The sequence below is a fragment of the Jatropha curcas genome, unplaced genomic scaffold (genome assembly GCF_041381405.1).
Source record: "Jatropha curcas cultivar XTBG-Jc1 unplaced genomic scaffold, XTBG_Jcur_1.0 HiC_scaffold_79_pilon, whole genome shotgun sequence".
Classification (NCBI taxonomy): domain Eukaryota; kingdom Viridiplantae; phylum Streptophyta; class Magnoliopsida; order Malpighiales; family Euphorbiaceae; genus Jatropha; species Jatropha curcas.
The window spans coordinates 53,343-74,960 of record NW_028322344.1 but is presented as its reverse complement, the minus strand read 5'-3'; the positions used below and the strand labels follow the sequence as shown (position 1 = coordinate 74,960).

Genomic DNA, 21,618 nt, shown 5'->3' with positions numbered 1-21,618 from the left:
TTGGATGGAATTAAGTGAAATCAAAACCCCTAGTAGTTTCTATTCCTTGATTTCTTTTAATCAATTTTTGTTTACTTAACTCTTGTTTATTTTACATTTATAAAACAATTCTTTCAATTATCGTTTAAATAATAACAAGATAACATAATTTTGGTACTTGGATTACAATCCTCGTGGGAACGATATCTTACTCATCATATATTACTTGTAGCGATTCGTACACTTGCGAAATAAGCTGTCAAGTTTTTGACTCCGTTGCCGGGGATTGGCAATACCAATATCAATACGAATTATCTTGTTATTAATTTAGACATTTTGTTTTATTTCGTAATTGAAATATTTGTTTATATTATATGTATTTTTTTTTCTTTGTTTTTGTTGATTTTCTTTTTCATCATTTTTTTGCAAGTATTTGAGATGTATTATCAACAAATAGTTGCAAATTTTAATCAACAACACTTGGAGCCATTTTATGCAGCTTGGGCAAGATTTAATGAATTATTGGAAAAATGTCCTTATCATAATTTTATAAATAAATATCTCACTTACATATTCTATTGTGGATTAAATGAAGAAACTAGAAATTGGGTAGCTAATGGTATTCACCTTATAGAAAGCAGCTATGAAAATATACTTTACATGTTAAATGATATGGCAGATTTTGACTACCGTTGGCATTGGGATCAATCATTGCAGGGCTGGAATCACCAATATCCTCAAAATTTTGAATATGAAGAAGAAAAACAAAAGAATTTAGAGGATTTGATTGCTGCCCTTACTAAATCTCACATTAAATTTATGAATGAAACTCGTGAGACCTTTAAAATCCAACAAACAGCAATAGAAAATTTGGAGGTACAAGCAGCAGAATTGATAACCATGGCAATTAATGGATATCGAGATGAGGAGTGCAATTCTGAGGAAACTTCATGGGAAATTGCATATTTAGAAGAAGTAAAGCCTACATGTGAAAAATGCAACTCCTTTGAAGACGAATTAAATCTCAATTTCTTGTTTTCAGATATGATTATTAATGACCATAAAAAATGTGAGGTACAACTGGAGGGGACATTGGATGAGAGTTTAAATGAAAATAAGCAGAAAGCAATATTGGTGGATGAAGAAATAATTGAGACTATTGATTTGAGCTCATCAATGGTCTTTATATATACACCACCAGAAGATCCTTTCTTTCCAATAATACCACATTTAATAAATTGTGTTCTCCATGATCTAATACAGGTTTTTCCCCAAGTTCATCCTTCAAAGCAAGATGTTGTTGGTATGACGAGCATAAATTTTCTCAAACTAGCCAATCTTGAGGGTATTTTCAACCAAGACCCATGTGTGATACTACATGATACATACTATGGGCGAATGCCGTTATTTGATAAACTTCTCAAAAGTCGAGTTTAAAGACTTTAAACAAAACAGTAATGGAAGGCAACCCATCATTTTCTTTCTCTTCCTTTGCAAATTTTTATTTTATTTTATTTATTTTTACTTATATTTTTCATTTTGTTCTCCCATCTTTAAACCATTATTTTCTTTTATTTTGGTGTTTTATAATATTGCAGGTCAAAAAAAAAATTTGAAAACTGATTGAAACTGCAAGAGTCAGGCTCTAGCACCCCCAGGCCGTGCTATCTAGCACCCCCGTGCTGTCTCCACAGAAAAGTACACTCATAGTCAGACTCTAGCACCCCAGGCCGTGCTATCTAGCACCCTCGTGCTACACAGCACCCCCGTGCTACCTAGCACCCCCGTGCTACCTAGCACTCCCAATCAGCACGGTCAGCTTTACTTTACTTTTAATTATTATTATTTATTTTTTACTCTACCTACTTTTTCTTTCTTCCTTTTTTGTTTGTTTTACTCTAATTTTTTTTTACTTTCTTTCTTTTTATGGTCCTACTCTACCCACTTTTGCATTTTTTTTCTTCCTTTCTTTTTGACTTATCGTTCACATTTTTTTTCTTTCTTCTTCTTTAATCATTTGCTTTTAATGATTCAATTTTTTTTTCTTTTCTTTCTTTAGAAAAAAAGTAAAAAAAAATGACTTACGTTCATTTGTTTTTATTATTTGCTTTTAATTAGGATTTTTCTTTATTTTTATTTCAATTTTTTTTTCTTCTCAACAATTAGGTCTATATTATTGTTATTATTATTATTATTGTGTTATGTTATTCTTTCCCATTTTCAGCATTTAGCCATTAAAACCATACTCTTTGTTTCCTTGTCATTTGTTGTATTTGTCAATGTAATGGTGGTAAGATGTTTTCTACTTTATTTTATTTTCTTACCTTGCATTGATTATTTATGATAAGTTTGAGGAATTGATCTTATTTTTGCACACATTGGGGACAATGTGCTAGATTAAGTTGGGGAAAGGAAAATTTTAGTTAAAATTTTAATTTTTTTTTATTTTGTTTGTTTATTTCATTAGTTTAATATGGTTGGAATAATTATGAGCAAGTTTAAAAAATTATCATAATTCATTAACTTGCAATGAATTTTGTTGTTCTTCGAAGCTAATTATTTTTTCAGCTTAAATTTTAATTTTTGACTTAACACGATTCTTTGATTTAACTATTTGTTTCTAAGATTATAAACACTAATTTTTTGTGAAATCTATATATAGATGTGTTTTAATCAAAATTTATTTAACATTGGCGTTCCTAGAATAAATTAAAATTCTGTTCGAGATAAAAATTTTAAATGCTTACATTTATAAAGAGATGATTTAGGCATTCTTTGTTAAAACTTCATATTTAGCCTAGACCACCTAAGTTAAAGTATGACCCTTGCAACCAATTTGAAGCCTATATCAAAAATTTATTATTCACCCATATTTAAACCTAGCCATTAAACCAAATTAATTTTCTACCTTAAGTGCAATAATGTGTAATTGAAGGATTTAATTTTTATTAAAACATAGCAATAAAGGGAGAAAATTTCATTAATACTAGCAAATGAGGAAAGAAGATTGATCTCTATTAATGAAAAAAATACATGGGAAAGAAGATTGATTTTTTTTGTAAAAAAGGTATGAGGATATTTTCTACTTTCTAATATATTATTATTCTTATATTAACTTCAGAATATTTGTGGCAACTACCATGCATCAATGTGAATAATGTGAAAAAATAAAATAAAATATATGCTAATGCATGGGGGAAAAATAAAATAATTAGCGTTTGAAAAAAAATAATAATAAAGAAAGAAAGGAAGAAATCCCCCACCACTCTCTCTATATATACTTAAAAGTATTTGATTGATTGTTCATCATATTTGTACTTCTACCATATCCTAATACTATTAGCCTCAAGCCCATAAAAATGGCTCATTTGGCTGAAGAAATTCTAAACCTAGATTCTGATCAGCAGCTTGAAGCTCAAGCTCATATATGGAACCATATTTTCAACTTCATAAATTCCATGTCCTTAAAATGTGCAATTCAATTAGGAATACCAGACGCCATTAACAAGCATGGCAAGCTCATGACTCTTTCTGACCTAATCAATGCCCTATCTATACACCCAACCAAAGCGCATTGCATTCCTCGCCTGATGCGCATTTTAGTCCATTCTGGCTTTTTTGCTGTAGCAAAAATAGAAGAAAATGGCCGAGAAATAGAAGGGTATGTTCTTACTAATGCATCGAAGCTTCTTGTTAAAGAAAATCCATTGAGTGTGACACCGTTCTTGCTAGCCATGCTTGATCCTGCTTTAACAGGACCATGGCATTATTTAAGCACTTGGTTCTTGAAAGATGATAGAACCCCATTTCATATATTTCACGGAAACGAATTATGGGAATCTGCTGGTCAACATCCTAAGCTCAACAATTTTTTTAATGAAGCTATGGCAAGTGATGCTAGGTTGGTTATGAGTATTATGATAAAAGAATGCAAAGAAGTGTTTGATGGGTTGAAGTCATTGGTTGATGTTGGAGGTGGAACAGGAACTGTGGCTAAAACTTTAGCTAATGCATTTCCTCATTTGGATTGCTTTGTCTTCGATCTCCCTCATGTCGTTGCTGGTCTTCAAGATGGTGAGAACTTGAAATTCGTTGGTGGTAACATGTTCGAGGAGATTCCTCCTGCAGCTGATGCAATTTTACTGAAGGCATGTACTGAAATTTATGCTCTCTCTTTTTTCTATCTTTTCTTTATTTTACTTGGTATTAGATGAAAGGTTGTCTTGCTTTTGAATGTCTAACCTTCTGCATGCTGCGCTGATATTCTGCTAACAATTTTTTAATTTTATTTTCGATCATAAATAGTGGATTTTGCATGATTGGAGTGATGAGATGAATGCATAAAGATATTGAAGAAATGTAAAGAAGCAATTAAAGGCAGAAAAGGAGGAAAGCTGATTATTATAGATATGGTGATGGAGACCCACAAACAGAATAATGACTGCATTGAAACTCAGCTTTTCTTTGACATGTTGATGATGGTGTTGGTTAGTGGTAAAGAAAGAAACAAAAAAGAATGGGCTAAACTCTTTTTTGATGCTGGTTTTAGTGACTATAAGATAACCCCTGTGTTGGGTTCAAGGTGTGTAATTGAAGTTTATCTTTAATTAATATTATATATCATTACCGTATATGTGAAATAGGTTGTCTCGTGCTGTATTTACTCTTAATTAAGCATTATTTTGACAATATCGTAAACTTATAGTTACATTTCCAAAATTTCTTTTTTCTCATACCTTTCTATATAAAGCTTAGCATATGAAAATACTATTTTCTTTTTCCAATGACATTGCAATTTATTGTATTTTATTTTATTTTAGGAAGGTGCTTTTTAAGAAAAAAGATTTTGACATTATTGTTTAATACTAAGTGGATTAAATTAATAATTTCTATCGATTTTACCTTCTACCAATTACAGATTCAAATAATTGTTCTCAATAGACAGATGAAATAATTATTATAAGAAATGATTTTAGCAGAAGGAATCAATTTTTCGGATAAAATTAATTCATTTTCAATAGGATAATAAAAATTATTCCAAATTTTATTATTTTCGGATCCTTGCTACATTGATATCCACAGAAGAGTTTCAAAATACCAAATTTTAGAAGAGGAAAAAGTCGCACTGACAACCTCTATTGATACAAGAAATTTATCCAAACTTACTCTAAACTATCCACCACAGAAATTCACAATTATTCATACATTGAACTGCCACAAAAATGAAATAAAAAAAAAAAAAAGTTCACGTGGAAACTCCCTAGTAACAATGAAAAAAAAAAAAAAAAGATTAATAAATTAACAAAATCAAAAACGCATAACCTTATTAAATCTATCAACTGTTATATGCCTGGAAGATAATACGTGATTTATTCCAAACGATGTAGATTTCGTTCTAAAAAAGAAAACACAATGTTTTATTGAAGAAAAATAATGCTTGTCCTTATCATATCTAGCAAAATCTTGAGAAACATGAGTACTATTCAAACAATATACACATGTTAACATATAAAATTAATTAATTCAGACACAACCCAACCCCATTAACAATAATTCTGCTAGTATTAATTACTCTCCAGGGCAATATATATATAGAGAGAGGGAGAGGTTAGAAGGTGTGTGCATCAACTTATCATATAGTTAGTACTAATTAAGTACTGTTGATGGTTTTGGTTACTAGAGAAACATAGATGAGCTACTCAAAGCTCAGTCTCATACATGGACACATTCTCTGCAATTCATAAAGTCCATGTCTCTAAAATGTGCAGTTTGAACTAGGCATACCTGATGCTATTAGCAACCACCACGGCCAACCCATGCCTCTTTCTGACCTAGTTTCTGCTTTACAGGTTGAGCCTGCTAAAACTCACCATCTTCACCATCTAATGCGAATTCTTGTTTATTCTGGTTTCTTTTCTTTAAAAGAAGATGGCTATTTACTTACTCCATCCTCTTGTCTTCTTCTAAAAGACACTCCTTTAAATTCAAGACCTTTTATATCTCTTGTTGATGATCCTATTCTAACAGAACCGTGTAATTGCATGAGCACATGGCTTAAAGATGATTATGATCAAACACCGTTTGTAACTGCATTTGGAGAGTCGCTATGGGAACATGCAGGGCATGAAATTAGGGTTAATAACTTGTTTAATGAAGCAATGGCTAGTGATAGCTTTTTAATTAGTGAGGCGGTGATAGTCAAGTGTAAGGAGGCATTTGAAGGGTTGGATTCTTTGGTTGATGTTGCAGGTGGAACTGGAAATATGGCCAAGGCTATCGCTAATACTTTTCCAAATTTGAAGTGTACTGTTTTGGATCTTCCCCATGTTGTTGCTGGTTTACAAGGCATTAAGAATTTGAATTTTCTTGCTGGGGACATGTTTGAGGCTGTTCCTCCTGCTGATGCAGTTTTGCTCAAGGTATACCAATTAGTTTACTCTTATTTATTTATTTATTTATTTTTTATTAACTAGAGGTATCCTAATTTACTGGATGAAGACTAAATCATGCTCGCATCTAGTCAACCCACGAAAAGGTAAGTGCTCAAACTGAATATTTACGACATCCATGAAAATCAAACCTTCAATCCTACTTAAAAAGAGAAAAATATTAAACTACACACACACAAACATAAGTTTCAATATTTTACTTTTATCACTTGGAATGTGAAAATTTGATTTAGCTAACACAATTGATTTGATAAACAGGGATTCTCTGCTTCAACACAATTAAGACAAGGGGATAATATAAAGTTATAAACACAAACTTGTAATTCCCATATTCGCATCTCCTCCTTTCTTGCTTCTGATCTGGAACTTCTCTGGACTTCAAAAGTGACCTGAAAAAAACAAAATGGAATTTCATAAGTTTACCCATTCATGAACAAATTACAATTATTTCCTGGTTGGAAGAAACAGCAAACCCAAACATTCATATGTTAATACAAATTCAAGAAAAACAATGCAAAATTGCAAATGCATGTCTAAAATTGAATCTTTTTGTATACAGACAATTATTGATGGAGTTCGATCCACTCCAACTTAACTTCTTTTGAAGCTGAAGTAAACTTTTGTAGAATCTTGAGTTTTAAATTTATTTGCGGTAATTGTTTAGTAAGTTTAAATGAACCGAGACGTTTAGAACTTGGCTGGAAAAAAGTTCAAAAAAGCCTGCAAAGTAAGTTTTGCCCATAAGCAATACAAGATTATCGAACTTGATCAAGCTTTTGTATATATACGTACGATATTTATTTTAGACTTATTTGAGCCTTAAGTCCATCTTAAATTTAAAATTTTTGAGTTGAATTCAAGCTTTAAGTTGAATTTAAGCTCAATTAGAATTTTCAGATTCGTCAATTTCAAGTTGAATTTCGAACCTCACACGATCAAGCTCAACTCGATTCATTTATACCCTTAACTACAATGCTCAATGAAAACGACTTTCAGCTTGTTAGACGTGCTCATAAATTGGTATGTCTTTCATAATTCTAATAAACCGTCTTCCATTCCATTTCCTTCAATAAGGGCCTGCAAAGTAAGTTTTGCTCATATGCAATTTAAGATTAGCATTTTTTTTTTTTTTTTTTTTGGGGGTAATACAATGAGAAATCAGAACTTCAGAGTGCGCCTACAATAGGCAACACTTCTTAAATCATGATCAAGCCAATTACATAAAGCAGGAGGACATAAATCCAAGATATGGGTTCTATCTTGTGACAGAGAAGCATTAGCAGCCAACCAGTCAGCACAACAGTTGACTTCTCGAAAAACGTGGGAAATTTGGCAAACCCACTCTCCTTCCAACAATCGATGAACACTAGCCACCACGGCCTGGCAACTCCCTGGCACCTCCCCTTCTTTTCTAACCATCTTAACCACAGTAAGGTAATCACATTCAACCTGCAATTTAAGATTAACAAAAAATTTTGGTTGTATACTCACAGGCAATGAGATCAGTGCCCAGTCCGTAAAGGGTCTTAATCCCAAGTGAAGGTCATGAATTGCTTCATGTGCCAATGTTTTTTAAAAGGCAATGTTTTGCACTATTTTGAAGAATTGTTTGTTTTATTTTGCCGATGTTTTCTAAAAGTAATTAGGCAAAAAAGGAAAAACAATCGAGCTATTGTGAATAACGCTTATCAATTGGGGGTTAACTGGGATATGGGACTCCTTAGAAAATCTCCCTCACCAAATACTATAAGCCATAATAATTTATTATCATAAAAAAAATCTCCACACTCTCATCTCTCTATATATGCATGTTTGATCATATTTGTATCTCTATCATATCAAAATACTATAAGCCATAATAATAACAAAACCCTTAAAATAGTTTGTAATGTATATTTGTGATGCTACTCACTGTCGTCTAACTAATTAATTTTTTTTAGTACGATTAATTAGGAGCAATACAACCCACTAAAGATAAATAATGCAAATTAAAATTAAAATTAATTGTTATAAAATCAAGGATTTAATTTGGTGAGAATAAAAATTAATTATTAAGAGAATAAAAATATTGACAATTGAACTTATATATCAATCTACTTATATACAAAGCTAATCTAATAAACGTATTGTTTGTATGGTACTGCTCAATGTGTTACCCCTAATATGACGTGGATATAATTGTATTTTCGTTAAAAAATAGTAACAAAAATATATTTTTAAATGACAATTACTTATTCACCAAGTTAATTTAATAAATATATTTATTTATATGGTATTTGCCTACCTAATATGACGTTGATATAACTGCTTTTTCGTTAACAAATAGTAACAAAATAATTTTTTTAAAATGACAATTAATTATTCATGAGCAAGCCTCGTAAATATTTTCCAAATACAACAACGCATGAAATAATATTTAAAAAAAGAATAAATTAGAAAATTTCAAAAACAATATCAAAAAGAGTAAATCACAATTATTTTTTTTATTGTTTTTGTTTTAGTATCAAGAGGTATTAATCCTGTCCCATGGTTTGTGTCTTATGCTTACGGGGATGGATTCAATTACTGTTTTTTATTCAATATAAATATAAAAAATAAAAAAATAAAAATCTCCTAGATTAGTGGAGTGCAAGAAGATAGGACTTTGATTTTTGAGTGGACGCAGAGGGAAAGAAACAGCGACAGAAAAAAGAAAAACAGAAAATTCCTAATAAAAAGGAAAATAAATATAATATTATTCGATTAGAAGAGTTGCACACCGTTCAATACACCAGACGTCATGAGTCACTCGATAAATATAATAAATAAATATAATTGTCAATATCTCATCATATTTATATCTCTACGAACCATATCCTAATACAATTAACAAACCCATAAAAATGGCTGAAGAAATTCTAAACCTAGATTCTGATCAGCAACTTGAAGCTCAAGCTCATATATGGAACCATATTTTCAACTTCATAAATTCCATGTCCTTAAAATGTGCAATTCAATTAGGAATACCAGACGCCATTAACAAGCATGGCAAGCTCATGACTCTTTCTGACCTAATCAATGCCCTATCTATACACCCAACCAAAGCGCATTGCATTCCTCGCCTGATGCGCATTTTAGTCCATTCTGGCTTTTTTACTGTAGCAAAAATAGAAGAAAATGGCTGAGAAATAGAAGGGTATGTTCTTACTAATGCATCGAAGCTTCTTGTTAAAGAAAATCCATCGAGTGTGACACCGTTCTAGCTAGCCATGCTTGATCCTGTTTGAACAGGACCATGGCATTATTTAAGCACTTGGCTCTTGAATGGTGACCAAACACCATTTCATACATCGCATGGAAAGGCATTGTGGGAATATGCTGAAGATAATCCTAATCTGAACAATCTTTTTAACAAAGCTATGGCAAGTGATGCCAGGTTGGTTATGAGTATTATGATAAAAGAATGCAAAGAAGTTTTTGATGGGTTGAAGTCATTGACTGATGTTGGAGGTGGAACAGGAACTATGGGTAAAGGCTTAGCTGATGCTTTCCCTCACTTGGATTGCGTCGTTTTTGATCTCCCACATGTCGTTGCTGGTCTTCAAGATGGTGATAACTTGAAATTTGTTGGTGGCAGCATGTTTGAGGAGATTCCTCCGGCTGATGCCATTTTACTAAAGGCATGTTCGTTTCTATCTTTTTTCTGCCTTTAGTAAAATGACATCAGTCGGAGGAATCTCCTCAATCATGCTGCCACCAACAAATTTCAAGTTATCACCATCTTGAAGACCAGCAACGACATGTGGGAGATCAAAAACGACGCAATCCAAGTGAGGGAGGAAGGTTTTCAACTCACTCAAGAAGAAAAGAAAAATCACACACAGAAAACTTGTTACCCAAGATGCTCTAGACAGTTACAACTAAAAACGTCTCTCTCTTGATTTTTCCGTAACCAACCTGTAACCTCCCACTGTTGTTGTTATAAGTATGAAGAAGATAAACAGTATGTGTTTTGTCATTGCCTTCATTATCCATGCGACACCGTTTTTCCTTTTTATAATCTTTTTCTTTCTTGTATAATGAAACGACCTCGTTGGTTAATACTAGCCGTTATTCACAGCGGCTTGCTTCCTCTGTTACTGCCTTCTTCAAACCACCATCATCTTCAATCCTCTGTTAGGGTTAAAAGCATCAGATCTGATAATGGTGCAGAATTCTTGATGAAAGATTATTATGCAGCAGAGGGAATTTTACATCAAACTGTTTGTCCAGAAACCCTAGAGCAAAATGCAGTTGTAGAAAGAAAGCATCAGCATATACTCAATGTCACAAGAAGTCTTTTGTTTCAAGCTAACTTGCCAAAGATTTTTTGGAATTTTGCTGTACTACATGCCACTTATCTCATTAATAGAATTCCAACTCCCCTATTGCAGGAATGCTCTCCATATGAAAAGCTTTATCATAGCCTGCCAGATCTTTCAATCTTAAAGGTTTTTGGAAGCTTGTGTTATGCAAATACTTTACAAGCTGGGAGAACTAAGTTAGAGCCTAGAGCTCAAAAGTGTGTGTTTTTAGGCTACAAAGAGGGTACCAAAGGGTATTTAATGCTGAATTTGCATACTAGAGGATTATTGGTTTCAAGGAATGTTATATTCTACGAAACTATTTTTCCTTATTCTGCAACTCAGTTTCAACCATTATTGCCTCAACTTAATGACACATATGCAGATGCAGACTATGTTCCTATATCACCTGCAGCAGATGCAGTCAATGCAACAGGTGTAGTTGATACTCTTATGCAGAATGATGGCTCAAGACGATCCACAAGGACAAGGAGAGCCCCTCAATATTTGCAGGATTACCATTGTAATTTGGCATATCATAATCACACTACGCCTATTGCTTCTACACAACACTCTATTTCCCAAGTGCTTACCTATTCTCAGTTGTCTCCTTCCTACAAACATTTTATTTTAAATGTTTCTTGTCTTCAAGAACCAAAAACATATAAACAAGCCGTTAAACATCTTGTATGGAGGGAGGCTATGGATAAGGAGCTTGAAGCCTTGGCTTTAAATAATACCTGGACTGTGGTTCCTCTTCCACCAAACAGGGTCCCTATTGGCTGTAAATGGGTGTATAAAACAAAATTGAAGTCAGATGGTTCTATAGAAAGGCACAAGGCTAGACTAGTTGCCAAGGGTTACACACAGGTTGAGGGCCAGGACTTCTTTGATACTTTTTCTCCTGTAGCTAAAGTTACAACTATCAGACTTCTCTTAGCTTTAGCTACAATGAAAGGGTGGTTTTTGGAGCAGCTTGATGTAAACAATGCTTTTCTTCATGGGGATTTACATGAAGAAATTTATATGGAGGCTCCTTTGGGGTTACAGGTTCCTGATGGTTCAGTTTGTAAGCTGCAGAAGAGTTTATATGGCTTGAAGCAAGCCAGTAGACAATGGTTTCATAAGTTAACGACTTTTCTTGTTGCTATTGGCTATCAACAATCTCAATCAGATCACTCTCTATTCACTAAATCAAAAGGGGAACAATTTACTGCCTTATTGATATATGTAGATGATATTGTTCTAGCAGGGAATGATTCTTCTGAGATTAGCTTAGTCAAAGCTTCTTTGGATGCCAAATTCAAGATAAAAGATCTTGGTAAGCTAAGGTACTTTCTTGGATTGGAAATTGCTAGGTCAAAGGCAGGATTTCACATATGTCAGAGAAAGTATGCACTAGAGCTCCTAACTGAGTATGGAGTTTTAGGTGCTAAGTCTTCCTCCTCTCCTATGGATTATAATGCCAAATTCAGCAAAGATGATGGTGATTTGTTGACTGATATAACAAGTTACAGAAAACTAGTGGGGCAGCTATTATACCTCACTACCACAAGGCCAGATATTACTTATGCTGTCAATACCTTGAGCCAATTTCTCTCTGCACCAAGAACAACTCATTATCAGGCATTGCTCAAGATTCTTAGATATGTTAAATCTAGTCCTGGTAATGGTTTATTCTATAAAGCTAGTTCGGCACCAAAGCTAACTGCCTTTAGTGACTCTAATTGGGACGGGTGCCCTGACACAAGGCGCTCTATAACAGGTTATGCAATTTACCTGGGAGATTCTTTGATCAGCTGGAAATCAAAGAAGCAAGTGATTGTGTCCAGATCTTCTTCAGAAGCTGAATATTGAGCTCTTGCTATCACAACATGTAAGCTTCAATGGTTGAGCTATCTGCTGTCCGATCTTGGTCATAATTTATCTGCACCCATCAGTCTCTTTTGTGATAATCAATCAGCAATTTATCTCACAGCTAATCCTGCCTTTCATGAGCGATCGAAGCATATAGAGATAGATTGCCATTTTATTCGAGAAAAGGTTAATTCTGGCCTTGTTCATCTTATGCCTATTTCTACAGAGCTGCAGCTTGCTGACTTGTATACCAAATCTCTTTCTCCTTCACGCTTTAAGTTTCTCATGTCCAAACTGGGCATGTCTGACATCCATGGCCCAGCTTGCCGGGGGGGGGGGGGGTGGGGTAACAGAGGATTGAAGATGATGGTGGTTTGAAGAAGGCAGTAACAGAGGAAGCAAGCCGTTGTGAATAATGGCTAGTATTAAGCAACGACGTCGTTTCATTATACAAGAAAGAAAAAGATTATAAAAAGGAAAAACGGTGTCGCATGGATAATGAAGGCAATGACAAAACACATACTGTTTATCTTCTTCATACTTATAACAACAACAGTGGGAGGTTACAGGTTGGTTACAGAAAAATCAAGAGAGAGACGTTTTTAGTTGTAACTGTATAGAGCATCTTGGGTAACAAGTTTTCTGTGTGTGATTTTTCTTTTCTTCTTGAGTGAGTTGAAAACCTTCCTCTGTTTTTCCTCTCTTGTATCTGAAATCTGTAATCTTCTGCACTTGTATCTGTTATCTTCTTCTTCAATGAGATGAATTCAATCAAATTTTATAGGGAAAGCATCAGCTAAGCCTTTAGCCATAGTTCCTGTTCCACCTCCAACATCAGTCAATGACTTCAACCCATCAAAAACTTCTTTGCATTCTTTTATCATAATACTCATAACCAACCTGGCATCACTTGCCATAGCTTTGTTAAAAAGATTGTTCAGATTAGGCTGATGCCATTTTTTTTTTTTTTTTTGTTCCTCTTTTTGTATCTGTTAACAATTTTTGGTTCTTATGGTTGGTTATAAGCAGTGGATTTTGCACGATTGGAGCGATGAAGAATGCATAAAGATATTGAAGAAATGTAAAGAAGCAATTAAGGGCAGAAAAGGAGGAAAGCTGATTATTGTAGATATGGTGATGGGAACCCAAAAACAGAATAATGACTCAATTGAAACACAACTTTTCTTTGATATGCTGATGATGGTGTTGCACAATGGTAAAGAAAGAAACAAGGAAGAATGGGCTAAACTCTTTTCTGATGCTGGTTTTAGTGATTATAAGATAACCCATAAGTTGGGTTTAAGATCTGTAATTGAAGTTTATCCTTAATTAATATATGATTAAGTAAAAAGCTCCACTATTGGTGAGAGATGGACAGGCTGAAGTTTGAGCAAGGTTAATAGCTATAGGTTATAATTAAGTTTGATGGAGGAGATTAATTCTCTTCTATGTTCTTTTGGTTTGGTTATTTGTGATTGTAAAATCTCTAGCACAAGAGATTTCTATTATTTGCTTTAATAAATATTTGGTTTGATCGAGCCTGTAACGCCCCATTTTTTCTGTGTCTGAAATAGTAAGTTACCGGTCTGTGAATAGTATCATCGGTCCGAGAATAAATATTATTTTTGTCCGGAAAAATTACTATGTATGTTTAATATTTTCTTTAATATTTTTGGAGTATGTATACATTATTTTTATGGGTAGAAAGTAAGTAATGAATATTTTTTGGAGAAATTAGAGAATTAGTGAATAGTGAATTATGTTGTTATATTAATTAAAGAAATTAGAGAAATTATTTTTATGGAGTAAATTTGAGATGGTGTTATATTAATTAAGGAAATTAGAGGAATTATTTTTAAGGATTAAATTTAAGAATTTTTATGGAGATAAATAATATTTTGAAGGAATTTAATTTGGAGAATATTTGTAGCCATTAGATTGAATTACATTGCTCAATCCTAGCCATCCAATTTTGGTGAAAGGACCAAATTACCCTTTAGTCAACTCCATTATTTGAGCAACATGTTTTCTTCCTCTTCCTATCCATCTAACGTGAACTTCTTTCTTCTTCTCCTCCATTTTAACTTGAGCCTCTCTTTCTCTTCTCTTTGTTTTCTTCACTTATACTCACTAAATCCACCAATTTGACACCACTCAACTTGATCTAATTAATCAATCTTTGAGATTAAAGCTTGAGAAATGATATTTGGTGAATAATTTCAAGTAATTTGGAGGACAAAGGGTGGATAACTTCCTACCAAAGATAAGGGAAAACTAAGGTATCAAGAGTCTTATTTAAGCTTGTTAGAGCTTATGTTTAAGGTAAGTGTTCATAAATCCTCTTACCTTGTTTAAATTTTTGATTTTGTGAAGTTTATACTATTTTGTGAAAATTGGAAATTTTATATGAAATAATTTGATTATTGAATTTTGGTGGTATACATGTGTTCTTGGGAGATTTCTAAGCATGCTTATATGTTGAATTGATGAGGAAAACATTTTCTTCTTCATCCTCCAAGAGTGGCAGAACCTATTGATGAATAAGGCCTTAAGTTTTCTTGTTATTCTTTGAGGATTTGTGATCTTAAGATGATATTTGATGAGTATTGAGTATGTGGTAGAAATCTCTACCTTGTATATGATTTAAGTAAGCTGAAATTAGGACAAAGTGTTATTGGGTGTGATTAAGGACTGTTTTTCGATCCTTTTGATTTTCCATTGGTGTCTGAGTCCTTCATGAAAGTTTTAGGTCTACTTCTTAGCTTTCCAACCCATCCTCTTGTGTCCAATTTGGATATATAGCTCAACTTATGGCTAAAACACCTAAACTAACTCTGTTATGACGGGCCACATGCATTACTGAATTGAGTGCCCATTTTGACCACTATAATGGTAATATTATGTTCTGAGTTCTTCATAACAGTTGTTTCCCTGTGTCTTGATACTTCTCTGGTTTTGGATTGGTTTGATTTGAGTGTTTGGATAAGTAGGAATTTGATAAACATTGAAATTAGTTCGGCTGAATCAGGTCTAGACTGTTGGTCTGTGTTCCTAGCTTTTGTTTGCCATCTTAAAGATTGATCTGGGCTGTGGTCCCTTCATAACATTTGTAGTATTTTGTCTTAGCTTTCTAATGAATCAAACATCACTCAATTTGGAGACACAGAACTTAAGTTATGTCTTAAAAACCCAGCAAAGGTCAAGATTATATTAATGCTGGAAATTTTCTATGTCTTAAATCATAGGTTTATTTGGATAAAAGTATGTATAAATCATGTGTGATGAAGTTCTCTTGATTATTTGTGTGGTTTAGCATTTACTTGACAATAAGTTTAACAAGTGTTGTAGTGGATATGTTGAAATGGATATAAATTGAAAAAGTGTGGAATTGGTTTAGATAATGCATGATGAGGGTTGAAATTGATACTTTTGTACATAAGAGTTGTGTTAGCATGCTTGATTGGAGAAGGAAATTCCTCCCCTTGGTACCACCTTAGTGTAGTAAAGCTTACTTAATTATTTTATATATATGATATAAATATGATTATTTGATAACTTTTATATATTTAGAGTTTTAACAAAGAAATGGGTATTTAAGGTGTATGTGCTTTGAATTTTGAATAAGAAAGTTTTAAAAGAAAAGGAATTTATGATAAATTTCCTATATTGAGTAATTATGTTTAAGTATATGAGTTACTTAAGTTCTAAAGTAAGCTTACATGTATGATTTCACATGATAAGAAATTGTCTATGTTAAGTAATTATGTTTAAGTATGATTCTAAAGTAAGCTTGCATTATGAATTTAAGAAGACTAAAGAATAAGACAAGTTTTCTGATAAGTGATATGAAGAAAGAATTAAAACAAGGATTTTGGGCTCTAATATACTTAGTGTGAATTTGATGCGTGATTTGATTTTTATTCTATCTGATGAGCATGCTCGGCATTTGATGCCATTCTGATAAGAAGCTATGATCGTATGCTAGACACGTGGGTGTCTTCTGTTCTGTTAGGGCGGACGCGCTTTATATATTCTGAATCTGTTGGCGACCTAAGGCCATTCTGAATCTGTTCTGAAAACTTATATGCTTCTCTTTCTCCTAAGTGTATGCGAGCCCTATGGAAAATATCTGTAATACAATTAAACGAATGAGATCATATTATTTTAGTAAACATTACTTTGGAAATTACTGATTATGTTATCAAATGAATTTTCAAAGCATGATATTTCGATACATAGTATTAAAAATAAAGAGTATATGTATTGGTATAATGTTTAAGTAATGAATTTATGATTTGAAAGAATTAAATTATTTATGTTAATAATTATAAGTTTATTTTAAGGAACCAAAGTATTTATGATGATAAAATGTCTTAAGTAAAGGATTTATGGTATAAAGAATTAAATTCTTTATGTTATTAATTACTAGTATATGTGCTATTTGTTTTGCTATAAATGGAAATGTATGTTGAATTTTAATGCATTTATGATTGTAAATAATTTTATGAAATTTGTTTTAAAGTAAGTTGCTATCGCAACTTGGTAAGTATGTGAATTATGAGCACCACTGAGTTTTATACTCAGCGCGTCGATTTTTATCACGCGTAGGTTGAAGATGTTGTTGCTACTTGAAGATTAGAAGAATAGTATCAAAGCAGAAGTGACTAATTTGGGAGTAGTCGATTGAGATTTATATAATGAAGAATTATGGCATGTATAATTGTTACATTTCCAGATATTATGTTATTTGAAATATAATTGAAGTATGTAATTATAAAGTATTTTGATGTATATATTTGGAGAGAAGAATAAGATTTATTAAATGATTGAATATGAAATATTTGAAGTCAGTTGATATGATTAGTTCATTAAGACTTGATAGATATAATGAATGCAATTAATTGATGGATCTAAAATACTATTGAGGATTTATTCAATTATGAAAATATAAAAGTGTTGTTATATTATAAAGATTATTTGGAGATGTTGAAAGTTTAGAGTTTAATTGGGAGTATTTTGTATTCACATGTTTGGCGAGCTCAGTTTTTAAAGGGATATTCTTACAATATTTCTGTAGGAATTTTCCCAATGTATATAAAAAAAAAAATGCAAGGAAAATGAAATGAAATCACTATTATAAAAATAAAAAAAAAATTTACTCGCTAAACTTGTGAATACTCAGTTACTTCTAATTCATAATTTTAGTTTTATGATTTATATGTTAAGTTAAGACGGTGTCTCCGGCACCGAATGTGGCATCCGCCGTCGGGTCTCTCGGGACTGGGTGGCGGGTGTTACAGAGCCAAAACTCACAATATGATCCAAAAAAACCCACGTCTTGACACTATCCATTTCCACAATAGTTAATTTACAAAATGCTCCTGACAGTGATTTTCGCAAGTGTACGAAATTGCAATAAGTAATATAGAATGAGAAGAGTATTGTATCCAGAGGGATTGTATACCAAGTTCTAAAATTATATTAACCTATTATTATTTAAACGGCGATCTAGAAAAATTATTTTAAGAAACTAAATTCGACAAATAAAGATAATAAAAAGAAATCAAACAAGGGCAATTATTGATTAAAAGAATCAAGGATTTAAAACTATTAAGGATTTGTCTTAATTCTATCCAATTTATTTTATTAGTTCGTTAATCAATTTTAATTGTCAAAGTAGAGGAAACAACCCTAAAATTATTAACACGTTCTCCAGATGTATTGTTAGTTATTTTAACCCGGTCTAATTATCCATCTTCCAATAGCACAATCAAATATGAATTAAATCATTAAGTTTTATGGTTGCTTATGAATTCATAACCTAAGGTCGTTAACTTATGAAAACGCCCCATGAGTCAAACCTTAAAGCTTCCGCATCAAGTTATTATTCTCGTGTAATTTATTACATTTTTCGTATCAAAAGCCCTTATCCCGATAGTGATTAATGAAATAAATCAATCCAGGAGTATTAAGTTTAATAATAAATTATACTTTGAATAAAGAAAAACAAATCTAATATTATAAATTGGAAAAGAAATTAAGCTATATCAAATCCCTATTATGAGAGTTTAGTTGATTTTTCTTGGGCGTGCTAGAGTCTGAGTGTCCACTTGATTTTTCTTGAATCCAGTACGGGCGTGCTGAGGTGCACGGGCATGGCGTGGTAGAGCCTGAGTGTTTTGATTTATTTTGCTCTTTTCTATGCCAAAACCTTATAAATTTCCTTAAGATCAAATGAATTATGATTCAGGGAAGCTTTGAACAAAAACATAAAGAAAACTAAATAAAAACTAATTAAAATAATTAAGAGCACTGAAAATCCTAATAAAAACCATATTAAAAATACTAAAGAAATAACACCTATCACTTCCATTGATTTTTTTATTTTCATAATTTAGAGAAAACTGTGGTTAACCTACAACGATGTAGAGAGGAAAACAATTAATCTATCATAACTTGTATCCACTAACTTCTTAGCTAAGATTGGATTAAGAATGTTAAATATATCTTCTGTGAGGCAACTTTGTTTGCTGAAGATAAGTCTCTTAATTCTAATGTTTTTGAGAGCATACTACTAGATTATGATAGAGGCTTAATCACCAAACAAAGCCTGAATCTTTGATTTTCTTTTTTTAATTTATTTTTTTTGAAATTTGGCAAATACTTTTAATTTTGTTGATCAATGCCCTATATTTATTTTCTATATATATTTTTCATTGTCAATTCTAGCATCCGAATAAAGTCCAATTGGATGCGATCGGCAGCTTCGGTAATGAAAGAACTCAGTTAGCGTACCTTGGATATGCCAATTATTATACCATGGATATGCGAATTGCCTACAGACACAGTCCATATTTTTATTTTTCAAATTTGGTAGTGTTAAAGGGTACTCTAGAAATGATATTCTTGAATACGCATATAAAATTATTGAAAAATATCTATTGCTGTAGCTATGATGAAGATTAATCAGTTAACAATAATCAAGTTAACAATTGTAGTTTAATCAAATTAAACTACAATCAAGTGTTAGATGTTCTGCAAAATAAGGCAAACAGAGAAATTGAGGAACAATGTGTACACCAGCTTTTTTCTATACTTCGCTTACAAATGGGAAGTAACGAAAGAAAAGTGATTCGGCTAATAAGTAAATATGGAAAAGACAGATGCTTCCCCCCAAGACCAAAACCAATGCAAGTTAACTGTTCGGTGAAGTTAGTTCTTACTGTGCATCTCCATACTGCAGCCTGATTCTTGATTCCCACAGTTATCATGTTGAATTTGTTTTTCCATCTTGGAATACATGGCCATGCCTGGAGTTGAAAAGGCCAGCAAGTCCTCGTCCTTTGACAAGTTTTTCCAGGTCTTCGAGTTTGCGTTTAAGAAGTTCAACTTCCTTCGCTAATTCTTCATCTCTTTGTTTCATCTCCTGCAACAGCAGTACATTTTGCTTAAGAACAGACTAGAGCATTAAGTGTATATTTCCAAATATTAATTGCAAGCAAAACATCTGAATCCCTGACTAATGAGTGAAGATATTTGTTTTTAACAGCTGATAACATAACCAAAACACATATAGAAAGGGCAAGAGCACCGGTAGGTCATAAACTAAAATTCTCCACAGCTCAAACAGAAGCATAAACCAAAGTGATAAAGGTTTGACAAGCACTTATAATTCCTAGTTGATGGTACCCAAACCACTATTACACATTTGAAGTTAACATTTGATAAGATAATTTAGATAGACACAAGTAGAGTAAATTGCACCACTTTCTGATGGATCCATTCCATGTGAGGAAATGGCATATTCAATAAATAAATAGACAATGCATCAACTTGATTTTCCATGATTAGAAATTTTACATTTTAGAATTCCAGGCAACCCATGCCTGCAGCCTACACAGATTATATAATTTTTTGAGACCAAGTGGATAATGCTTGAATTAAATACCTTATCATCTTTATCATATTCCATCCATCTGTCAACTCCCTTCCTTCCTCAATTGCAATAAAGAAAAAATACAACGAAAAATGGATAATGGGCAGAAACAAAGCTTCTCTATTAGAAAGGTGTATAAAAATGTCAATCAAAATATAATGTCAGGGCAACACAATGGGTCAAGGGATGATATAAAGTTAAGAACACATACTTGTAATTCCCGTATTCGCATCTCCTCCTTTCTTGCTTCTGATCTGGAACTCCTTTGGACTTCAAAAGTGACAGCAGCTGCAGCAACCTGAAAGAAATGGGAATTTCATCAGTTTACCCAATTCATGCAAAACCAGTTTAGAATTATTCCTGCTTGGAAAAAACAATGTATGAAATTTATATACCAGAAAACAAAAACATTTAGATGTTGATACACATTCAAGAACAGCAATGCAAAATTGCAAATGTATGCCTAAAAATCCAATCTTTTTTATATAATTTTAGACCAGTAACAGGAACCGGAAGAGAGAAATACCGTAAAAACAAAGAGTTCCCCAATAAGATCAGCTGCAGCTTGGACAGCCTTCTCCTCATCCAAAGGACGTATTGCAACATTAGTTGCATGACCGTAAATCCGCCTTTGCACTGTTGTTGTGAATCGATGGTTTGCCTAATAAAGGAAAATAAACTGAAATCGACAAAGTTATAGATAAAGACAGAATATTTACAGATCAAGAATTGACATAATTGCACAAGAAGGGAAACGAATAGAAGAGAAGAGAACCTGTGCAATGCTGATTATGAACTGACGGAACCTGGGGTGCAGCCCTGCTTCCTTCTTGAGCCTATTGGCTATGGGTTTGCAAACCGTTTTGAGAGCAAGCGTTCCTAGCTTTACCACTGGTAAAATCATATTACTTCTTTATACGTTTTCGACCACTTCACTTGTTTGGTTGCAGCGCACATAAGCCGTTCGACGTTGTTACTCAAAGAAATAAAAGATGAACTAGGAGACAAGCAGAGAACCACCATACAATCGCGCCTTCTCGACACAGAAGGTTTTTTCAGACGGCGCGCTTTAACC

The 21,618-nt window shown here is 32.8% G+C and overlaps 1 protein-coding gene, 1 long non-coding RNA gene and 3 pseudogenes across 3 annotated transcripts; 4 read left to right on the top strand and 1 right to left on the bottom strand.

Moving 5' to 3' along the window:
* The first annotated feature begins 3,279 nt into the window (after window positions 1–3,279).
* LOC149492215 (putative O-methyltransferase 3) lies at window positions 3,280–4,668 on the top strand (annotated as a pseudogene).
* A 94-nt stretch (window positions 4,669–4,762) lies between these two features.
* On the top strand, window positions 4,763–7,023 carry LOC149492214 (trans-resveratrol di-O-methyltransferase pseudogene; annotated as a pseudogene).
* A 2,299-nt stretch (window positions 7,024–9,322) lies between these two features.
* On the top strand, window positions 9,323–14,055 carry LOC149492213 (putative O-methyltransferase 3; annotated as a pseudogene).
* Window positions 14,056–14,344: 289 nt separating this feature from the next.
* On the top strand, window positions 14,345–17,445 carry LOC149492212 (uncharacterized). Its single transcript, XR_016319084.1, has 2 exons — window positions 14,345–14,929; window positions 17,216–17,445. It is a non-coding gene; the product is annotated as an uncharacterized LOC149492212 (long non-coding RNA).
* A 2,128-nt stretch (window positions 17,446–19,573) lies between these two features.
* Window positions 19,574–21,618, bottom strand: LOC149492211 (OPA3-like protein). 2 transcript variants are annotated; one of them, XM_089716797.1, is made up of 5 exons: window positions 21,319–21,618; window positions 21,070–21,204; window positions 20,755–20,841; window positions 20,556–20,594; window positions 19,574–20,033 (listed from the first exon to the last, which is right to left on the bottom strand). In XM_089716797.1, the coding sequence occupies exons 1-5, from the start codon at window positions 21,445–21,447 to the stop codon at window positions 19,875–19,877; spliced, it is 549 nt and encodes a 182-aa protein (XP_089572923.1). In that variant the 5' UTR covers window positions 21,448–21,618; the 3' UTR covers window positions 19,574–19,874. The 2 variants fall into 2 exon arrangements, with proteins under 2 accessions (XP_089572923.1, XP_089572924.1); XM_089716798.1 differs by lacking the exon at window positions 20,556–20,594 and having other exon boundaries at window positions 21,319–21,616.